The 17585-nt window shown below is 53.9% G+C and overlaps 1 protein-coding gene across 2 annotated transcripts in view; it reads left to right on the forward strand.

Moving 5' to 3' along the window:
* The first annotated feature begins 10490 nt into the window (after positions 1-10490).
* The window catches only part of SMOC2 (SPARC related modular calcium binding 2), a 148462-nt gene continuing 141367 nt past the window's right edge, over positions 10491-17585 (forward strand). Inside the window, exon 1 of one of the 2 annotated variants that reach the window (XM_047734742.1) lies at positions 10491-10763. In XM_047734742.1, coding sequence (XP_047590698.1) covers positions 10680-10763 — 84 coding nt within the window. In that variant the 5' untranslated portion in view covers positions 10491-10679. The remainder of the gene's footprint in view (positions 10764-17585) is intronic. The other variant, XM_047734743.1, reaches the window with a different exon arrangement.

Consider the following 17585-nt stretch of genomic DNA (forward strand, 5'->3'; position numbering starts at 1 on the left):
TAGTCAGAGGCGTTCAGGGAGCCAAATTCTGGGGAAACACAGCCAGGTCTTGAGTTCGATGAGTGCCCAGACAACTCAACAACAAACAGTGTGGTCTTTGGCCTGGGGGGCAAAGGACCCTTTCCCCAGAGCTGGCGTCGGCTGCGGAGTGGAGGTGAGCCAGCGGAAGAACACAGGACTCCGGCAAGAAGACCCATCCCTTTGAGTCGGGTGCGGACAAGAACTCGAGGGCCAGAAGCGTGAGCCCTGCAGGGGAGCTGAAGCTCTAGACGTGTGCCAAACCGCCAGGGAGATCTCCCGGGGGGAGGGCTCATCTCAGCCACAGGCCGCTCGCCCCTGCCTCTCCCTCCCCCACAGAGGCCAGGGGCCGAGCCCCGGCAAGCAGGCGGCCTGGAGCGGGACCAGGACACCCCACAGCGGTGGGGGGCTTCCCAGGACAAACGTCTGGGGTGCAGACGGCGCCCTGCTCTTGCTCGTGGCCCTCCAGGGAGGCGAGGATCTCCGTTCACAGACGCGAGCAAACCTTCTTTCAATTTTTAAAATTCTGTCGCGCCCATCACCGTACAGGACATCACTGGTGCTTGAGGAGCGCAGCTGTGAGGACGAGAGCCGGGTCCTGGGGCTGCAGGAAGGGGGCCTGGTTTTGGGAAAGGAGGGGCGTGCCCTGGGCAGCCTGGGGCTGCGGGAAGAAAGCCCGCACGGCGCGTCCCTGCAGCTGGGCCCCGGGCGGACTCGCAGCACAACGTCATGTGTCCGTCCCGCTGGGAGCCCCGTGCTCCTCTCCGCCCCTCCCCGGCGCGGAGGACCGACCGACCAACTGGTGATTTCATCCAGGGCCGAGCCTCAGCCCGACTCTGCTTCGAGCGGCTGCTCTCCACCGTGCCCGTAATTCTGTGAATTATTTAAAACTTTGTTCTTTTCCTAAAATGTGACCAGCAAGATGGAACCCTCCTCTGTTTGTTTTCCTGGGTCTGGGTCAGGTGGTGTCTCCGCCAGGGGACCCGTTGGTGGGGAGGGACCCTGGCCAGAGGCAGAGGGACAGCCACACTGAGGGGAAGCCCAGCACACTGGCTACGGGACTTCCTCTGAGGTTTCTCTGAGGAATTTGAGGGCCTGCATGTGCTTGTGTGTGTGTGCACAGATGTGGGTGTGTATGTGTGTGCATGCAGGCGTGTGTGCACACATGCGTGTACGTGCGCATGTACATGTGTTGTGTGTACTGTCTGTAGGCACACATAGGCATGCATGCACACACATGTTTGTGTGCACAGGTACACGTGTGAAAGTGGGTGTGCACATGCACGTGTGTCTGTGTGCAAACATACAGGTGTGCTGGTGTTTGTGTGCAGGTGTGTACACACACATGTGTTTTAAGGCACATGGGTGTATGCGTGTTTGTGTGCACACGTGTGCAGGTATGCCTATGTGCACGTGTACATGTGCTGTGCACGTGTACACATGTCTCTGTGTGTGTGCACACATGTGTACGTGGCTGTGTGCGTGTGTGCTTGTGCACACACATGTGTGTGTCCTGTATGTGCACGTGTGTGTGTGTGCATGTGCTGGGTATGCATGTGTGAAATCCCCCGTCCTCATCTCTCCTGCATGGGGAGGGCTGGAACCACTCTGTCTCCTGCTCCTGGCGAAGTGTGTCTCCTTGCCCTGGGGCTGGTGGAGGCTGTCTCTGTGGGCCCGTCCTGCTGGCTCCTGAGGGCGTGCCTGGGGTTCACACTATTTTCCTTCATTTTTTTGAGCACTGGAGGCTCATTCAATCTCGAAAGTGCTGTCCCGGTTTGGGTATGTTCTGGTAGTGTTTTGCTGGGAATTTCCTCTGTGCTAGGTAGGTGGCCTCCAGGAGAGCCGCCTGCGATGTCCATGCTTCAGGGTCTTGGCTGGAGGCTCTCCCAACCAGGCGGCTGGATTTAGAGATGGTTCTGGATGGGTGGAGTACCCAGAAAGGGCAGGTTTCACTTTGAGATGAGGCTGGGCAGTGGCCGTGCTTGCCTGAGGGGGTCGTGAGGGGCCCTTGTGGCTGCCGGCTGTGCATGCTGGGGAGAGCTAAAGTCTCCAATGTGCTGTCCCTGGGGGTTGGGCCCAGTGGCCGCAGGTGAAGGCGGTCTGCAGGAAGGCCAATGGAGTGTACCGTCAGCAGGGCGGGGCCTCGTTCATGCTGCCAGAAAGTGCCCGCTCTGCGCATTTCTTTCCTCCATCCTCTGTGTCCTGGGAACGAGGTGTTCAGTCCAAGTGGGGATCAGACGTGGGTGTGCGGCTTTCCAGCTCATGGGTTTAAATCCTCTTCTATTTGCTTAGCAGCCCAGGACAGAGCCACTGCTTCCCCTGAGCCCCGCTGCTGCAGGGCCTTGTCCTGGAGGGGCCCCCAGCCCCTCCTCGCCTTCCTCTGCACTCATCAGAAAGCGGCCCTGAGTGTGCAGCCCCTCCGTCTTCCCGGGCGCCCCCGCTCGGGTCTGGTGACAGTGGGGCTGACAGAGACTGACAGAGGTGCCCAACCCCTCTGGTTAATTCATAACAGTGTGCTTGACGGTGACGACCCACTTACCCCCATCTGTGTCAGGGGCCTGAATTTTACATCTATAAATACAGCAGCAGGCAAGCCGGACGGGGTGTGTGACTTACTGAAGTTTCAGTACCAGTATATCCCCAAGGAACCAGTATATCCCCTAGGAGTGCAGAAGGGTGTCACGGGAGAGGTGAGAGAGCTCGGAGAAGCTCTGGGTGAGCCTGCCTTCTCCGGAGGCTGGAGGTGTCCCCCATTCTATCCTTCTGTGTCTTGGTTTGGGGGTTGGGGAAACAGGAGTCGCCTTTCAGCTCCTGCCCTCGGAGCTCCTGTCTTTCCCCAGATCTCGGTGGCAGGTGGTCCTGGGAAGGCTCCTTTCCAGAGCTGGCCTGTCCCTGACAGCTGTCCCTCAGGACAGCTGGGGCAGAAGATTGCTTGCTCTCCACCATGGCCGCACTGGCTCCCCTCCTGGTGGCAGACAAGGAAGCAGGTTTCCTAGCACCTGGCCTACCTGTTGGACCTTGGGATGGAGGAACAGTGTCCGTCTGAGATCCAGTCAGGGAGCCTGGGCCGCATGACGGCTCCTGTCGCAGGGGCTCTGCCCTGGCTTGTGCTTGCCACTGTTTCTTTGGGCCACGTTCCTCCAGGCCAGGCCAGGCTTCTGCACGGGCGGGGGGTGGGGACAAGGGGTAGGTGGTCCTCCCAGCCCTGCTACGTCTCCCCTTCCCAAGGGTCCATTCCTGGGGGAGGCTGTGCTCTCCCCACGTGGGGCTCTGATCTCCCCTGGTTTTCCCTCCCGGTTTTCAGGTCGGTGTGATGAGACTGTTTTCTGCACCTTTTCCTTCAGCCGTTGCTCTGTATCCCCATCTCTGCTACGTGAAGACAGTTTTTATTTACTTTTTCCTCTTTGCAGTTGCTTTGGAAGGAACCGAGGGCAGCCAGGTCTTGCTTGCCGGAACGCGCTTGCTTGCTCAGACGTGCGCGTCAGGAAACCCCCAGGGACTCTGCTGGCCTCTTCGCTGCAGGTGGCGGTTCCTGGGGTTGGCTTTGGGCTCGGCTTCTCTGAGGAGAGGCTGCCCCACTGTGCTGGGCTTCCTGCTGTCCGCTCATACCACGGATGGGACATTAGTCATAGTTTGGTGGTTCTGAGTGTGCGTGGCCGGCCAGCTGCCTGTCTCCCCGGGGAGTCCCGAGTCAGCAACCTCTTGTCCTCCCTGTGTGCCCCTGGTCGCCCTGGAGAACATTCTTCCAGACCCTTCCCGGAGGGTACAGGCCAGCGTGCAGTGCTCCTGGGAGCACATGAGGGAGAAGCCGAGCCCCTCCAGCATCTGTCATTTGGACCTGCCCGTCCCTTACATGCACATCCTTGGGCCCTGCCCTGGATGGTCACAGGTGCCCAGCAGCCCCGGGGCCGGCACTCGCAGCTCTCTCTGCTCGGTGGGAGCGGGACAGAGGCTGTTCCGGGGCTGCACCTCCCTGAGAGTCTGATGTGGGTTTGAGGGTTGCATGACGGGGTCATCCTGCCTTCCTGTCCACCTGCCCCTCTGCTTTCCAATTTCTGCGATTTTCCCGAACGTGGGCACCTCTTCTGTTCTCTTTCTCCTTATGGATTTATGGCTTTAAAAACTCCACTACCTTCTCTTTGGAGGTATTTCTGGAGAAAGCAGGAGAAAATATGTGCATCCCAACCACGGTCACTAATTGGAGAACCCTGGGTGTCCTTTGAATTCTTCTTTTCTTTCTCTTTCTTTTGCTCTGAGGGATATGCATGTATCTTACTTTGAACAAAAATAGTAGACCGAAGTACAGACCGTGCCACTGCTAGCTAGCACCATCGTTCCCTCAGCAGAGAGCAGACGTACTGAGTTTACACACGAACACATGCTCTTTGCCCCACACTGGGGCATCCCCGGGGGGCACAGACCCTATGCCACCTGCTAGAGGGTGTCGAGACTTTCTCAGCAGAGTTGCTTCCTTTCATAGTGGCAGATAAAATAGTGGCATGCTTCCAATGATGGCGTTTTCTGTATTCTAATATTTTACAGGTGGAAATAAATTGCAAATGTAAAAAAAAAAAAAAAGCCAAACCCAGAGAGTCATAAAATAAACTGACAAATTCTCAAAGGGACAAAATATCCTAAAAAAGCCTTTCATGATCATGATCCCGGTCACTAAATAATAAAAAATAATGAAATTTGAGGGGTTTTTTTTTGTTTGTTTGTTTTTGTTTCTTTGATTTCTTTTATTATTTTCTTTCTTTCTTCCTTTCCTTCCTTCTTTCTTTCTTTCTTTCTTTTCTTTTCTTTTCTTTTCTTTTCTTTTCTTTTCTTTTAGCTAAAAGCTTCAACCACTCATGCTGAACAGGGTTCCAAATTACCGTATATCGATCTTGTATCCTGCAACTGCACTGAATTCATTTATCAGTTCTAACAGTTTTTTGGTGGAGTCTTTAGGGTTTCCTATAGGTAATACTATGTAGTCTGCAAATAGTGACAAATTTATTTCTGCCTTTCTAATTTGGATGCCTCTTATTTCTTTTTCTTGCCTAATTGCTTGGGGTAGGACTTCTATTTTTTTTTTTTAATTTATTTATTTGACACAGAGGGAGAGATCACAAGCAGGCAGAGAGGCAGGCAGAGAGAGGAGGAAGCAGGCTCCCCGCTGAGCAGAGAGCCCGATGCGGGGCTCGATCCCAGGACTCGGAGATGATGACCTGAGCCGAAGGCAGAGGCTCTAAGCCACTGAGCCCCCCAGGCGCCCCCGGCTAAGACTTCTGATACTGTGTTGAATGAACAGAGTGATGATGTGGCGAGAGTGGGCATCCTTGTCTTGCTCCTCATCTTAGAGGAAAAGCCCTCAGCTCTTGATCACTGAGGATGATGAGTCTGTGGCCATGTCATGTATGGCCTTTACTGTGTGGAGGTACATTCCCTCTATACCCACTTTGTTGAGAGTTCTCAGTGTAAATGGATATCAGATTTTGTCAAATGCTTTCTCTGCATCTGTTGAGTTGCTCATGTGGTCTTTATCCTTTATTTTGGTAATATGGTGGAACTCACTGACCGATGTGTGGATGTTGAACCCTCCTTGTTTGCATCCCTGGAATAAATCCTCCTTGATCTTGGCGTGTGATCCCTTTCATGTCATGTTGAACTCAGCTTGCTAGTATTTTGTTGAAGATTTCTGCAACTCTGTTCATCAGTGATACTGGCCTGTAATTCTCTTTTCTTGTGCCTTGTCTGGTTTTGGTGTCAGGGTAATGCTGGTCTCGTAAAATTAGTTTGAAAGAGGTCCCTCCTCTTCTCATTCTTGGAGAGTTTGAGCAGGATTGGTGTTCATTCTTTGAGCATTTGGTGGAATCCTCCAGTAAAGCCGTCTGGTCCTGGACTTTGGTTTGTTGGGTGGTTTTCGATGAACGATTCGATCTCCTCGCTAGTACTCTGTCTGTTCAGATTCTCTATCTCATCACGATTCAGTCTTGGTAGTTTGTGTGTTTCTAGGGCTTCATCCGTTTTTCCTAGGTTGTCCGGTTTGTTGGCATAAAATTGTTCATAACAATCTCTTCCGATCCTTTGTATTTCTGTGGCAGAGACATAATGTCTCCTCTTTCTTGATGTTATTTATTTGAACCCTCCCTCTTTTTTTTCTTGGTGAGTCTTGCTAAAGTTCTGTCCATTTTGTTTATCTTTTTAAAGAACCAGCATCATTTCAGCAATTGTTTCTGTTTCTTTTAAATATCTATTTCATTTATTTCTGCTCTAATCATTGTTATTTCCTTCCTTCTACTAAGTTTGGGAAGATGCATTTAAATGTTCTCCTGAGAGCTGGGGCAGCACACTGGGTGTGGCGGGATGCTGTACACATGTGTGTGCTGGGCCAGGGAAGGGGGAGGGGTTCTGAAGGTAATTGAAAGGTCTTTCTTGGGTTGTCCCCTTACACTGCTTCCTGTGGGCATAACTCACACCCGTGAACTCACACGCTGCACAGTGTTTCTGGCAAGCCATACTTCTGTTGCCATTTTAAACACTTTTCCCCTCTAAAGGCAGTTCTCATGTGGAGAGGGGGAAGGCGCTTGTAGAGTGTGGTTAATAAGGAGGAGGAACCCAGAGGCAGCTTGGTCCCCTGGACCACGGACCGGCTTGAGGCCTCTCCACGCTCACACTTCGCACCTTCATTGATCTTGAGAGCGATGCACTTTTCAAATGATCGTGATTTTAGCTCTGGAACCGACATATTCTGTAAGTTTCGTGTTCGAACACATGCAGTATCGTGAATGGCAAAAACAGCTTCTGGATATTATGGAAACAGATGGATTTCAAGAAGCGTGCATGGAGTCTGCCCTCGGGGGCAGCGTGTCGGGACCTGACCCTAGATCCGTCGCGTAGATTGACTCGATCTCTGGCAGCTGGAATCCGTCCTTTCAGAACGGCTCAGGCATCTCCTGTCCGCCTTAGAGGGAACGTTCTCACTATAAAAGTAGCAGTTTTGCCTTTGGCTTTGTAGCGAATTTTTATTTCTTTGGAAACATTACATCTTACTTTTGGAAAACACTCTAGTGGGCTGAAGGATCACAGACAAACCGAGAACAATGTAACGAGACTTTTCACTTGTTTGGTGGTAGGTCTTGACCAATGGGCAAAACAGTGGGGGCCACCGACGGGCATCTGAGTGCTCACACCTGCCAGAGTGTGGGCTGACGGGGAAGAAGGACCCCAGACCTGGGGGGAGGCTGACTCCTGCTCCTACCGCTTACTAGTGGTGCAAACCCGGGCAGGCCCTGTAGTCTCCCTGGGCCTTATTATTACCACCAGGAGAAAACGACTTTTCAGAGTTTCTGCAAGAGTTAATTAGATAATGTGCATAAGACACCCAGTGTATTTCAATTTACTGAAAATTTCCATAAAGTACCTGAAGAGTGTTATCACAAAACTTGTTACAAGACATCTTGAGAAGGAAGGGTAAACTTGTTCACATGATTTTATTGACAACAAAGACAAATTCAAATGATCTGTTACTTAAATGTATAAAAATAGGGGAAGAACCTCTGAGTTAGGCAATGGGCTCCCACACGCACTGTGGCCCTGAGTGCGGTCCACGCGGTCTTGCCGTCATGGTGAAGGCCAGCTTGCCAGCCCTGTCCATCCGCCTGACTGATCAGCTCCGTCTCTTGTCAACCCTTTTTTGACATGTAGGTTTCTGGAGTTGGGGCTCGGATGAAAAGCCCAGGACTGATGGGAGGGACTGTCAGCAAGTCTGTCCCTAAGGGGAACGGAGCAGCCTGGACGATTCCTCTTGCCAGGGTTCAGCAGAAGCTGGGAGAAAGGCTAATAGAGGAAGTGAGTGCAGGCGGCTGGTGACATGGGTCTGTGCTCTGACGGGGGACAGGCAGCATGGCGATGCGGAGGTAAGCTTTGGAAGACAGGATCAGCGGACCTTTCCTTAAATGGCCCACAGTTGCCTATGACGGTAGGAAAGGGAGCTGACAGAAAGTGTTCTCGCCAAACACAAGTTACCCAGAAATAATAGTCACATTGTATCGTAAGAATAAGGTCCTTCTGTCGTGTTACCATAGCCAAAGAAACAAAGTAAGCTGGTGTGCCCCATAAAGGGTTTTGCCAACGGCCTCAGTGCGTTCTAGATCTAAGCCCCGGGTCAATACTGGGTCTTAATTTCTCTGACTCCAAGTTCTGGGTCCAGAGGCATGTTTTAGAATGACCTCTTACCGTTTGTTACTTTCAAAAATCCCGCCTCTCCGAGAGAAGGGAACTTCTCCTTACGTTTCTGTCCTATAGGAACTACTTGGAAAACACCGAGTGTATTATTTCCTGTCTAAATTGTGAAATGCTGTATCCATGTTCTTACTAGCGGGGGGCGATTGTCTGGTATTCCTGCTGGTCATAACTTTCTGGAGACTTCAGTGTGGCAGACATAACTATGACCCAGTGTTTTACATAAACGTATTATTTTTCACCATAAAAATGGAAACTGGCTACGTCTTGCAGACTCCGCCATGAGCATCTCTGAGAACGTGACACTTGGCGGACAGCGCCCGTGGGCTCTTCTCGTTGTTAGAGTCCTTGAAGGACCTAACCCTGCCTCATTTGTCGGAGACGTAGACGTACCCATCGCATTTATCTTTCTGGAATTCCCGGAGGATCTGCAGGTGTAACAGACAAGTTGACACATCTTCCTTGACTAAGAGGCTCTGAGAGCCAAGTTGTCTTCTGCCCCCGTGTGCCCCCACGCCTCCAGAGGAAGGGAAGGAGGACTGCCAGCACCACAGGCTTTGGCATCCTGATCTGGTCCTGATCTTGTTGCCTGTGAGATCTGGCAAAGGTGTTTGACCTCTTTGCTTTTATTTCTCATCTGTAAAATGAGGATCATTAAGTCTTGTTGTCCACCATCCTCGAAGTCAGTGAGGGTGAAGGAGCGAAACTGTGTCCAAGCCTTCCGAGGTCTATAGAAAACTGCACAATATCAAATCAGCATTTCAGCTGTCAGCAGTCCTCTAAACAAAGAAGAAAGTAAACACAATTTTTTAGTAGAAAGTGCTTTTTAAAGGATTCATGTCAGCTCTGAATGTATATTTTCTTCTTTGGACGGTCTTACAATGTGTGGTATGCAGTATTTACCTCTATTTTTACCTTAATTTTTATTAACATTTCCTAATGGCATTCCTTATTTACGTAATCGTTTGCAGCTGCTTTGCTCACCTGTTTCTCAGGCCCCAGGAGTTTTATTATAATTTCCTCTGAGCCCTAGGGCCAGGAGGAATGTGTTTAAGTACTCAGCGGACTCTCCAGGCTCTGGAATCTGAAGGAGACTCAGTAGTGGCTTTCGGCAAGATGTTTCTTCCCCATCTTCCCTGACCCTGTGTCCATCACTTTCCTGCTGGACATGGGGAGACCTCTCCCTCCGAAGTGTGGGACCCTGTGGTTGGAATAGTGCAACTTTTGTCCCGTAACCAGTCATGGGATTTGCTGACGCGGCCCCGACATTCCTTCCCACTGCCCCTGGCCCCCCCACTCCGCCCTTTCCAGCCAAAGCTTCAGATTAAACATTCGATTAAAAATCAGATCTGGATTTTTTGTTTTGTTCTTTTTCCCAGTGCCCCTGACAAGTCAATCGAGGCATTGTTCTTGAAAATCCTCACTCTTGGGTTTCTGTGTGAGCCAGAATTAGTCTTTTTTGTTTCCACCCTGTAAAGTTGTAAGCCAAGGCTGAGCTATTTCAGCAATGTCGTTTGCAGTGGGCACTGTCCAGATACTGGGTGTGCAAAACTCTCTAGGTCTCTAACCAGTCCCCACGGCGAAGTCTGGACCTCTACACCCATGTGCTCCCAACACACCTGAGCAGCCTTGACAGAGCGGCTCTAGAAATGGCCACATTCTCGCCAGACTTGCCCGGTGTCCCTGCGGTCACACCCTCGATCTCTAGTCCAAAATTCGTCCCCAAGTGCATTAATCTGCTGAAAAATGCCAAAGGTGTGCGGCCCTCCGTGAATTACCTGGACCATGTGGTGTTCATGGCTTCTTCCGCTGGAAAGCCAGCTGATCAACCAGCCAACGTGAGGGGACACATTCTCTGGAGGTCTAGGAGAAGCCTGCGGCCTGGGGATGGGCCCAGACTCAAGGGGGTGGGTTAACCTCAGGGTCTGTTCTGCGCCAGCGGGTCAGTGCCCGGGACACTAGAAGGGCTCAGCGCATCTTGGGGTCGTGCCTGGGACTCTCCCAGCGTGTGCACGCGTGTCTGTGTGTGCGCGCGAGTGTGCGTGTGCGCGCGTGTCTGTGTGTGCGCGCGAGTGTGCGTGTGCGCGTGCAGGGAAGGCGGCACGCAGGCAGCTGGAACAGAGGGCGCAGCCCCGGGAGGCCCCCTCCGCCTCCAGCCCCCGCACACCCGCGCTCTGGGCGCCCCCGGCTGGAGCGCGAGGCCTAGCGGAGCCGAGCGGGCGCGGCGGCGCGGGGGTGGGGCCGGAGGAGGCGAGGGAGGGAGCGAGCGGGCAGGAGGAGGATCCGGGAAGTTCTGGGGTTATTTGACAGCAGCCGGCGAAGCGGCACCGGACGGAGGGCCGCCGGGTGCGGAGGGCAGCGGGTGGAGTCGGCGCCCAGAGCGCGGGTGAGGACCGCCGCGCCCCGCTCCCCAACGCCTTGCCGCGCGCGTCACCATGCTGCTCCCGCAGCTCTGCTGGCTGCCCCTGCTCGCCGGGCTGCTGCCGCCGGCGCCCGCGCAGAAGTTCTCGGCGCTCACGGTGAGTCGTCCCGCGCGGACCTGGCAGGCTAGCCCGACTCGGTCCGCGCCTTCTCCTGCCGGAGCGCCTGGGCGCGGGAAGCAGGTGACCCTGGGGAACGTGGCGCCGCCTCCCGCCTCGGTCCGAGCAGGTGAGGCCCAGGCCCGTCCGCAGGCGGCTGCGTGGGCTTCTGGGGTCTCTCCGCCGCGTGGGGGTGCTCTGGGGTCCTGCGCGTCCAGCTGGCTGGTGGGCAGGGCCCGGCGCGGACACAGGGCTGAGGACGCCGGCGCCGCCCCGCGGACTGTCCGAGGGCCGCCCCGCCGGGGACACGCTCGCCCACTCACTGCTGTCCCTCCGGCCTGGGGCGGGCTCGGCCTTGCGTCCCTCTGTCACTTGGACCCTGCGGGGGCACCGCGCGGACCTGCAGCCGCTTGACTGGGAAAGGAGCTGCTTGTCCTGAGCGCTACTCCTGAGCCCCCTTTGGCTCGCCTGCTGGTCCCAGACACCCTCCCCAAGTGAATCTCGGAGGAAGCAGATGACATTACAATAAATATTATTTTCCCTCGTGTCAGCCGGCAGAAGTTGGGGGACAAGGCGTCTCCATGACCCGCAGTCCCCTTTCCCTGGTCCTCTCTTGGTCCCGGGGCTGCGCGCAGGCAGGCGCGCTCCCGAGCGCGTGGGTCACCGCGGTTGACCACTGTGTGTTTTTCTTTCTTAGCTGAAACTTCTCTGCAGCAGCCTTGGCCGGCAGCGCGCGGGGCCAAGCCCGGAGCTCCGTGCAGGGCGCGAGCCAAGCCACCCGCCGCTGGCCGGCCGGAGTCTGCAGCCCCCAGCTCGGGCAGACCTCGTGCGCTTGCTGTGTTTGCAAACCCATAATTAATGCAATCTGCAGAAACGAAAACATTCCACTTAAATGTGTTTTTGAACAAGTGCTTGAGAAAACACGAAGGTGGGGAGAACACCTCTGATGGACAGATGATTGAAGTAGTGGGGCTTGTCCTGAAGGGGTTTATTGTATCGAAAACACCTAAGGTTTGAAAGGAGCTGCGGTCGGGCTCTGCTTTTCAGCAAGTCTGAAGCAGTGCTGTGAGCCTTTTTCTTCTTTCTTTCTCTCTTTCTTTCTTCCTTTTCAAGCAGTATGAGGGGAACGATGTTAGTGAGTTCACTGTTCATACTTAAAATTCTTCTGGAGCAGCCCTTGGGTCCCTGCCTTGTGTCTTGCAAATGACTTGTAGATTAGAAACTGCTCCCTGGAAGCTCCACGGCAGTTTCCCCAGGCTCAGCTTTCCTGCAGGACAGCTATCACCCAGAGAGGCCGTCAAACTCTACTTCCTGTGGGTGCCCCCCACCCCGTGTGTCCACAGCCACAGTACACACAGGCACACACACAAGTACCAACAGACCCCTCCCGCTCAGAGCACACCGAGGCTGCAGAGGAACGGAGCAATTCTCCAAAGAAGACACTGGCCTTTTCTCCCAGAGCTGGGAGAACCAGCTTTCCTACCCTTGCCATGAATTTTCTGACCGTGTAAAAGGTAGACTCCCATGGACCCGCTTTCTGGGAGCTCCTGGATCTGTTGGCACCTCCCTGGAAAAGCAAAAGCAAGAAGGTTTGTTATTAAATCTCTAGGTTCTCTTCCTTTCCCTCCCGGCCACTCTTGTGTGTAACTTACTTGGGACGTCTTGTCCTTTGCTTCTTGGGATGCTCTGTGTCTTTCCTGGCTGCAGGGGCCCTGGCTGCCTGCCTGGGGAGTCCAGTGTGGACCAAGGCCCCATACTACACTCTCACAGAAGACCTTTGCCTTGAATCTGCACTTGCAAATACGATGCATGATGCTTTCACGACCAGAGGAAAATTTTAAAGCCCTAAAAGATTTTGGCACATCCCACCCCCCATCTCACCCCAAAGTCCAGGAATTCAGCAAGTCAGCTGAGGCGTCCAGAGGGAGTGTTGGATGTGCTGGATCTTTGGCAGTGATCACCTCTTTCCAGATCACTTTCTAGTATTTGGGCATCTTCTGTTTCCTTGACAAGATTTACACCTGATCTTTAATCAGTCAGAAAGACAGCATCGGCCCGTGGCAGCCGGGGCGTCTTCTGGGTGTGTGACTGACTCTGGAGCTGTGCCTTAACTTTCTTAATCTCCAATTCCCTATGGGCGACCTGGGGATAGAGTAATGTCTGTTGAACATGCTGTGAGGGTTAAGGATGAAGCCTTTGATACGCCCGGTGTGTGTTAGTTCTCCATTAGCGTTATTTCTGATGACACCCACGCCATTGCCTGTGTGACGCGGTTTTGACTGCTGTGATCGTCCGCTCGGTGCTGTGTCCTTCGGGTGTGAGGGCACTGGCTACACGGTGCTGTTGCCCGTCACAGAGCCTTCGAGCACGCTGCTTTGGTCTTGGCCTGTCTGTGTGCCTCGTCCAGGCGTGCAGGGGTCAACGGGCAGAGGAGAAAACGTGGCTTCCTCTGCGCCTTCTTCTGTCCCACCTTCTGTTCTGTCCTTACCTTGAAGCAGGGATCGTCCCCTACCTCTGTGGGTTGGGAGCTTGTCCCCCCGGCTTCCCAGAGCTGTGCACCGGCCCTCCTCCCTCCTGACGTGGACACTCTTTGTCCGGGGCAGTGCTGTCGGGGCAGGAGGCGGCTACTCCTCTGTGTGCGAGAGCGAGAGAAGGCACGTTGCCAAGTCATTCTTTAGAAATGGTGCCATAAGGACCTTGTGTTTTCTTATGACTTTTGTTGGCTTTGCCTGGCCTCCTGGTTATCGATCAGACTTCGGTGTTACCGGCAGTCAGCAGCTGGTGGCGGTCTGTGTGTTTGATCCGCCCTCGTGGGGTCTACAGCTGTTCTTCCTTTAAGAAGTAGGTGCATTCTAAGGCGAGATCATGTCCATTCCTCATGGGGATGCCTGGCTTTTTCTTCTTTATAAAAAAATGAAAAGATTTAATCAATTTATTTGAGAGAGCAGGGGGAGGCGTAGAGGGGGAGGGAATAGGAGGGGGAAGAATCTTAAGCAGTCACCCAGGTGCCCACCCCCTTGTACTTCTGTGAAGGCTGAGACTACGGGCTACTTTGCAGTCGAGGTCACCTGGGCACATGGAGCATGTGCCTGTGGTCACGACTTCAGTTTGTCGCGGGTGTCGTTGCACGGGTGCTAGCGGTTGGACGGCACACCCGCGCCTGAATGTTTTCTGCATGGGCGCTGAGGTTCCTGGACCCCCTTCCCACAGGATTTGAGAAGGAGCCGGTGGGTTCCTTTGAGAACTGACTGAATGGTGTTGTGCCCACACGCCAGAGGCAGACGCCTTGCCCTTCCCTGGGCCCAGCGGGCGCTGCTGGTGTCCTGGGCTCGCCTGCGGGAAGCGGCTGTGAGCACCTGCGCTCGGCACTCTGCCAGGGGCCCCTTGTTTGTGCTGCTCACGCGACACCTGCCACTGCCCACCCACAAACGTCCTGTTGCACCCAGTTCAGGACATGGGGGAGCTGCCCCTGGCCCTGAGCTGACGGAGCCATTTCCAAATTCAACCTGCATTTGTTTCTCTTCCTTTGGGGGATGGGTGTTCCCGGAGCTAACTTCCGTGTCCCCTTCAGGGACCTAGAATTCCTCAGTGTTGTTTTCCTCCCACCTTCCTGCTCAGGACTCACCAGTCAGGGCCGTGGAAGGACAGAGTCCAAACGGCTGTTTGTGGCCCCCGCGTGCACTTCTTTGCTTTGGAAGAGGGGGACGGAAACAGAAAGACGGTATTTGCTCATCTGTAAATTTTAAAATATTTCATCATGAGCACGCCCACGGGGGGACCTGATATTGATGTCACGGGAGCATCGGCACCAAAGTGTCCCCACATTTCCGGGCCACGAGGGTGAGATGTGCCCACGGAGTTTCAGCGCCGACCACTCAGGGTCAGGGACTTGAGGCGACGACCCTGGGTGTTTGTTCTCCTCCTGCTGTGCTGCAGATGCCCTGAGCACGTGTGGCGCTCTGGGAGGGCTGGGCTCATCGCCAGCCTGAGACTGACCACCGACTGCAGAGGTGGACGGGGAGGAGGAAAGGAAACGCAACTGACAGTTTCCAACTAGAAGCCCTTGCGTGTGACTGAACCCCAGCATCTGGAGGGTCACTTGAATTCTGGTTTGATATCAAGACCGTAAATGAAACCATAAGTAACTTCAGGTCCTGAGAGGATTGCGTAATAAGTGGGCGCTGATGTGACAGCGGCTCAGGACAGCAGATTTCTAGGTGACTCTGCATCCAAATGCCTTCAGGAGCCTCCCAGATCTAGGGAGGCTGTAGTTAGGGTTAGCAGAGCACTGGGAGAGAGAGCAAGGTGACATTTACACATTTTGAATTAAAATTATACCGTTCTCCACATACCAGACACACACCAAAAATGACTGATGGATTTCTAGTGGGATTTTGAAATTGAAGAAGAAAAATTGAGAAATAACATTCTGAGCTCATTTATAGAAAACTAGAACGGTCCTCCTGTTTTACCGATCGGTGGTGTTGGTGGTAAGGCGGGATCCCACTATTAACATTCGTACGTGCTTAGAGTTTGAAAAGTGCTTGATCCATTAGATATTTAACTGAAACCTGCAAGAGGAAAGAATTCAGAAAGTAAAATCCTAATTTCATATGGGCCAAGAAGAAATTATTCTAGAAGCATTAATAACAGACAGTCTTATGTGGTTTTGTAGCCCCAGGCTGGAAATCAAAGAGCAAAGATTCGTAATAACACACACACGAAACCTGGAGCCCAGTGAAATGTTAACGCATTTGTACTGTCAGAATTTTAAAAAGACATTGTAAGTGGAAGCTTGCGTGCTGTAATATCTGCCTCAGTTTAATTAGAGGTTTTGACACGAGGGCAGTCTCAGAGTGACGACTAGAACCGCGGTCATGTTCCAATTTTGTGATTTTGTTGTGGATGAGCTAATGTGGCGTGTGGCCCACGAAACTGGCCCCGGAGACGAGCTGGAATGTCCACGCAGGAAGTGACCTCTCCTTTCCTCCGCCATGCGTCTTCCTTCATTTTGCCCGCCTTTTCCCGCCATGGTCTTTCTCCTTCTGCCCGAGTCACCGTGAATCGCCTCTGCTTCCATCACGGAGATCCCCGCTCTTAGTGAGGTACCTGTTAGCAGTTTCCATGCTGGTGCTCGCCCGGGAGCACCGGGGTGGGCGTCCCCTCGGCTCTGCCCAGGGGGTCATTGTGCTGCGGGGGCGCCGCTGTCCCAGGACCCCAGCCACTAGCTGACCCACCCACTAGCAAGCCCCGCTCCCGGGCAGTGTTTCTCTGTGGGGGTGGGGGGTGCGCCGACACTTATGGTTTGAGGTTGCTGGCAACGTCTCTCCCGTTAATGATGAAGTCTCGGAAAGCAGGACGAGTTTACGTAAACACAATAATCCACGGCGCGTTTGATCACGGGCTCAGAGCGCTCGAGTGCGGCCCCAGCTATGAGGCCGCGTTCCATCTCAGATGTTCTCAAATTTGTTAGATTTCAGTCACTTCTTCAAGAACAAAGTTGCTGGTTTGTTGGCAAAACCACGCTGAGGTTCACGGGCCGAGTGGGGCTGTGTTGTGTGTCTGTCTTCCCCTCCAGCCAGTAACAAAGCCCCAGAAACAAAGGAATCCACGCTATGGGCGCGATGCCCGTGCCAGAGGCAGCTGACTCCCTTCCTGGGATCAGGCTTGGGCCGTCCCAGCCCAGCCCTCGAGGGCAGACAGGACACTCCTGTGGACCAGGCCAGGGCGCTCCGGGGCCCATGCCCAGGCTGGATGCCAGGAAGGAGGCCCTCTTGGGCCCTCTTGGGCCTCCCCTGAAGGCTGCCTTGGGAAGTGGTCCAGGTGGGCGTCCGGGTGGCAAGGGAGGGCACTGGGTCCTGTGGAGTCCGAAGAGGAGACCCCCGTGTCCTCCCCAGACAGTGCGGACCATCCAACGGCCAGCAGCGGACCTCCTTCTTTGGAGGGGGCTGTGAGACTGTGCCGCAGTGGACAGTGTCTGAGGGGGTTTGGCACACACTCTGAACGGTGACGGGAAGCGCGTCGCTGAGGCCACCAGTGGAGTGTTCTCATTTCTGAGGGAACCTCCTCAGCTTCCATGCTGTGCCATTGCTGATGAGCTCATGCACCCATGGGCGCGGGCAGGTGCCTTTCCCTGACAGCCTTGCTGTTGAGCCAGAGCCATGAGGAGTTGGGGGTCTCTGTGGCCCCCGTGGCCTAGATCTAACCCGGGCCCCATCCATATACATCCAGCGGCCTCTTTCTCCCTCTCCCGGCTCCTTTCTCTCACCACTTTGGCCCGTCATGAGAGGAACCGGAGGGAGACTTGCCTTTCTCCATGGGTCCGGCCACCGTCTCTGGTTAGCCTCTCCTGGTGCACCTGTCACAGGCGTGCACTCTCCTTTCCTGCCCCCAGCTGTCCCGTAACACCGGGAACAGCGCACAAGGAACAGGATCACCCCAGAGGCACCCTCGCAGCTTTGTGGCTGCACGTCAGGCATCAGTCGGAGCAAAGCCTTCACGGCCCGTGGAGAGGCACTGGCCGCTTGGAGACATGAAACGGAAACTACAAAATAAGATGATAAATTCCACGAATGCCTGTAAATTTAGCACCGACTTGTGAGATATGAATGAAGGTTTCAGAGCAGAATTTAGTGCATTGTTTGTCTTCCGTGTGTTCTGATTCTTTCCACAGAGGACCCGGGCGTGTGTAATCACAAAATTGCTTCAAGCTTATTTAAAATTAACATAAAAAGTAGAACTTTGGAAACCAGAAGTTAGTGTCCTGCCGTTCTGTTGGCTGGCAGCGTTGAGATGGTCCCATGAATGATGGGGTTCCCAGGC

This window comes from Lutra lutra, chromosome 6, assembly GCF_902655055.1.
Source record: "Lutra lutra chromosome 6, mLutLut1.2, whole genome shotgun sequence".
In the NCBI taxonomy this organism is placed as follows: Eukaryota; Metazoa; Chordata; class Mammalia; order Carnivora; family Mustelidae; genus Lutra; species Lutra lutra.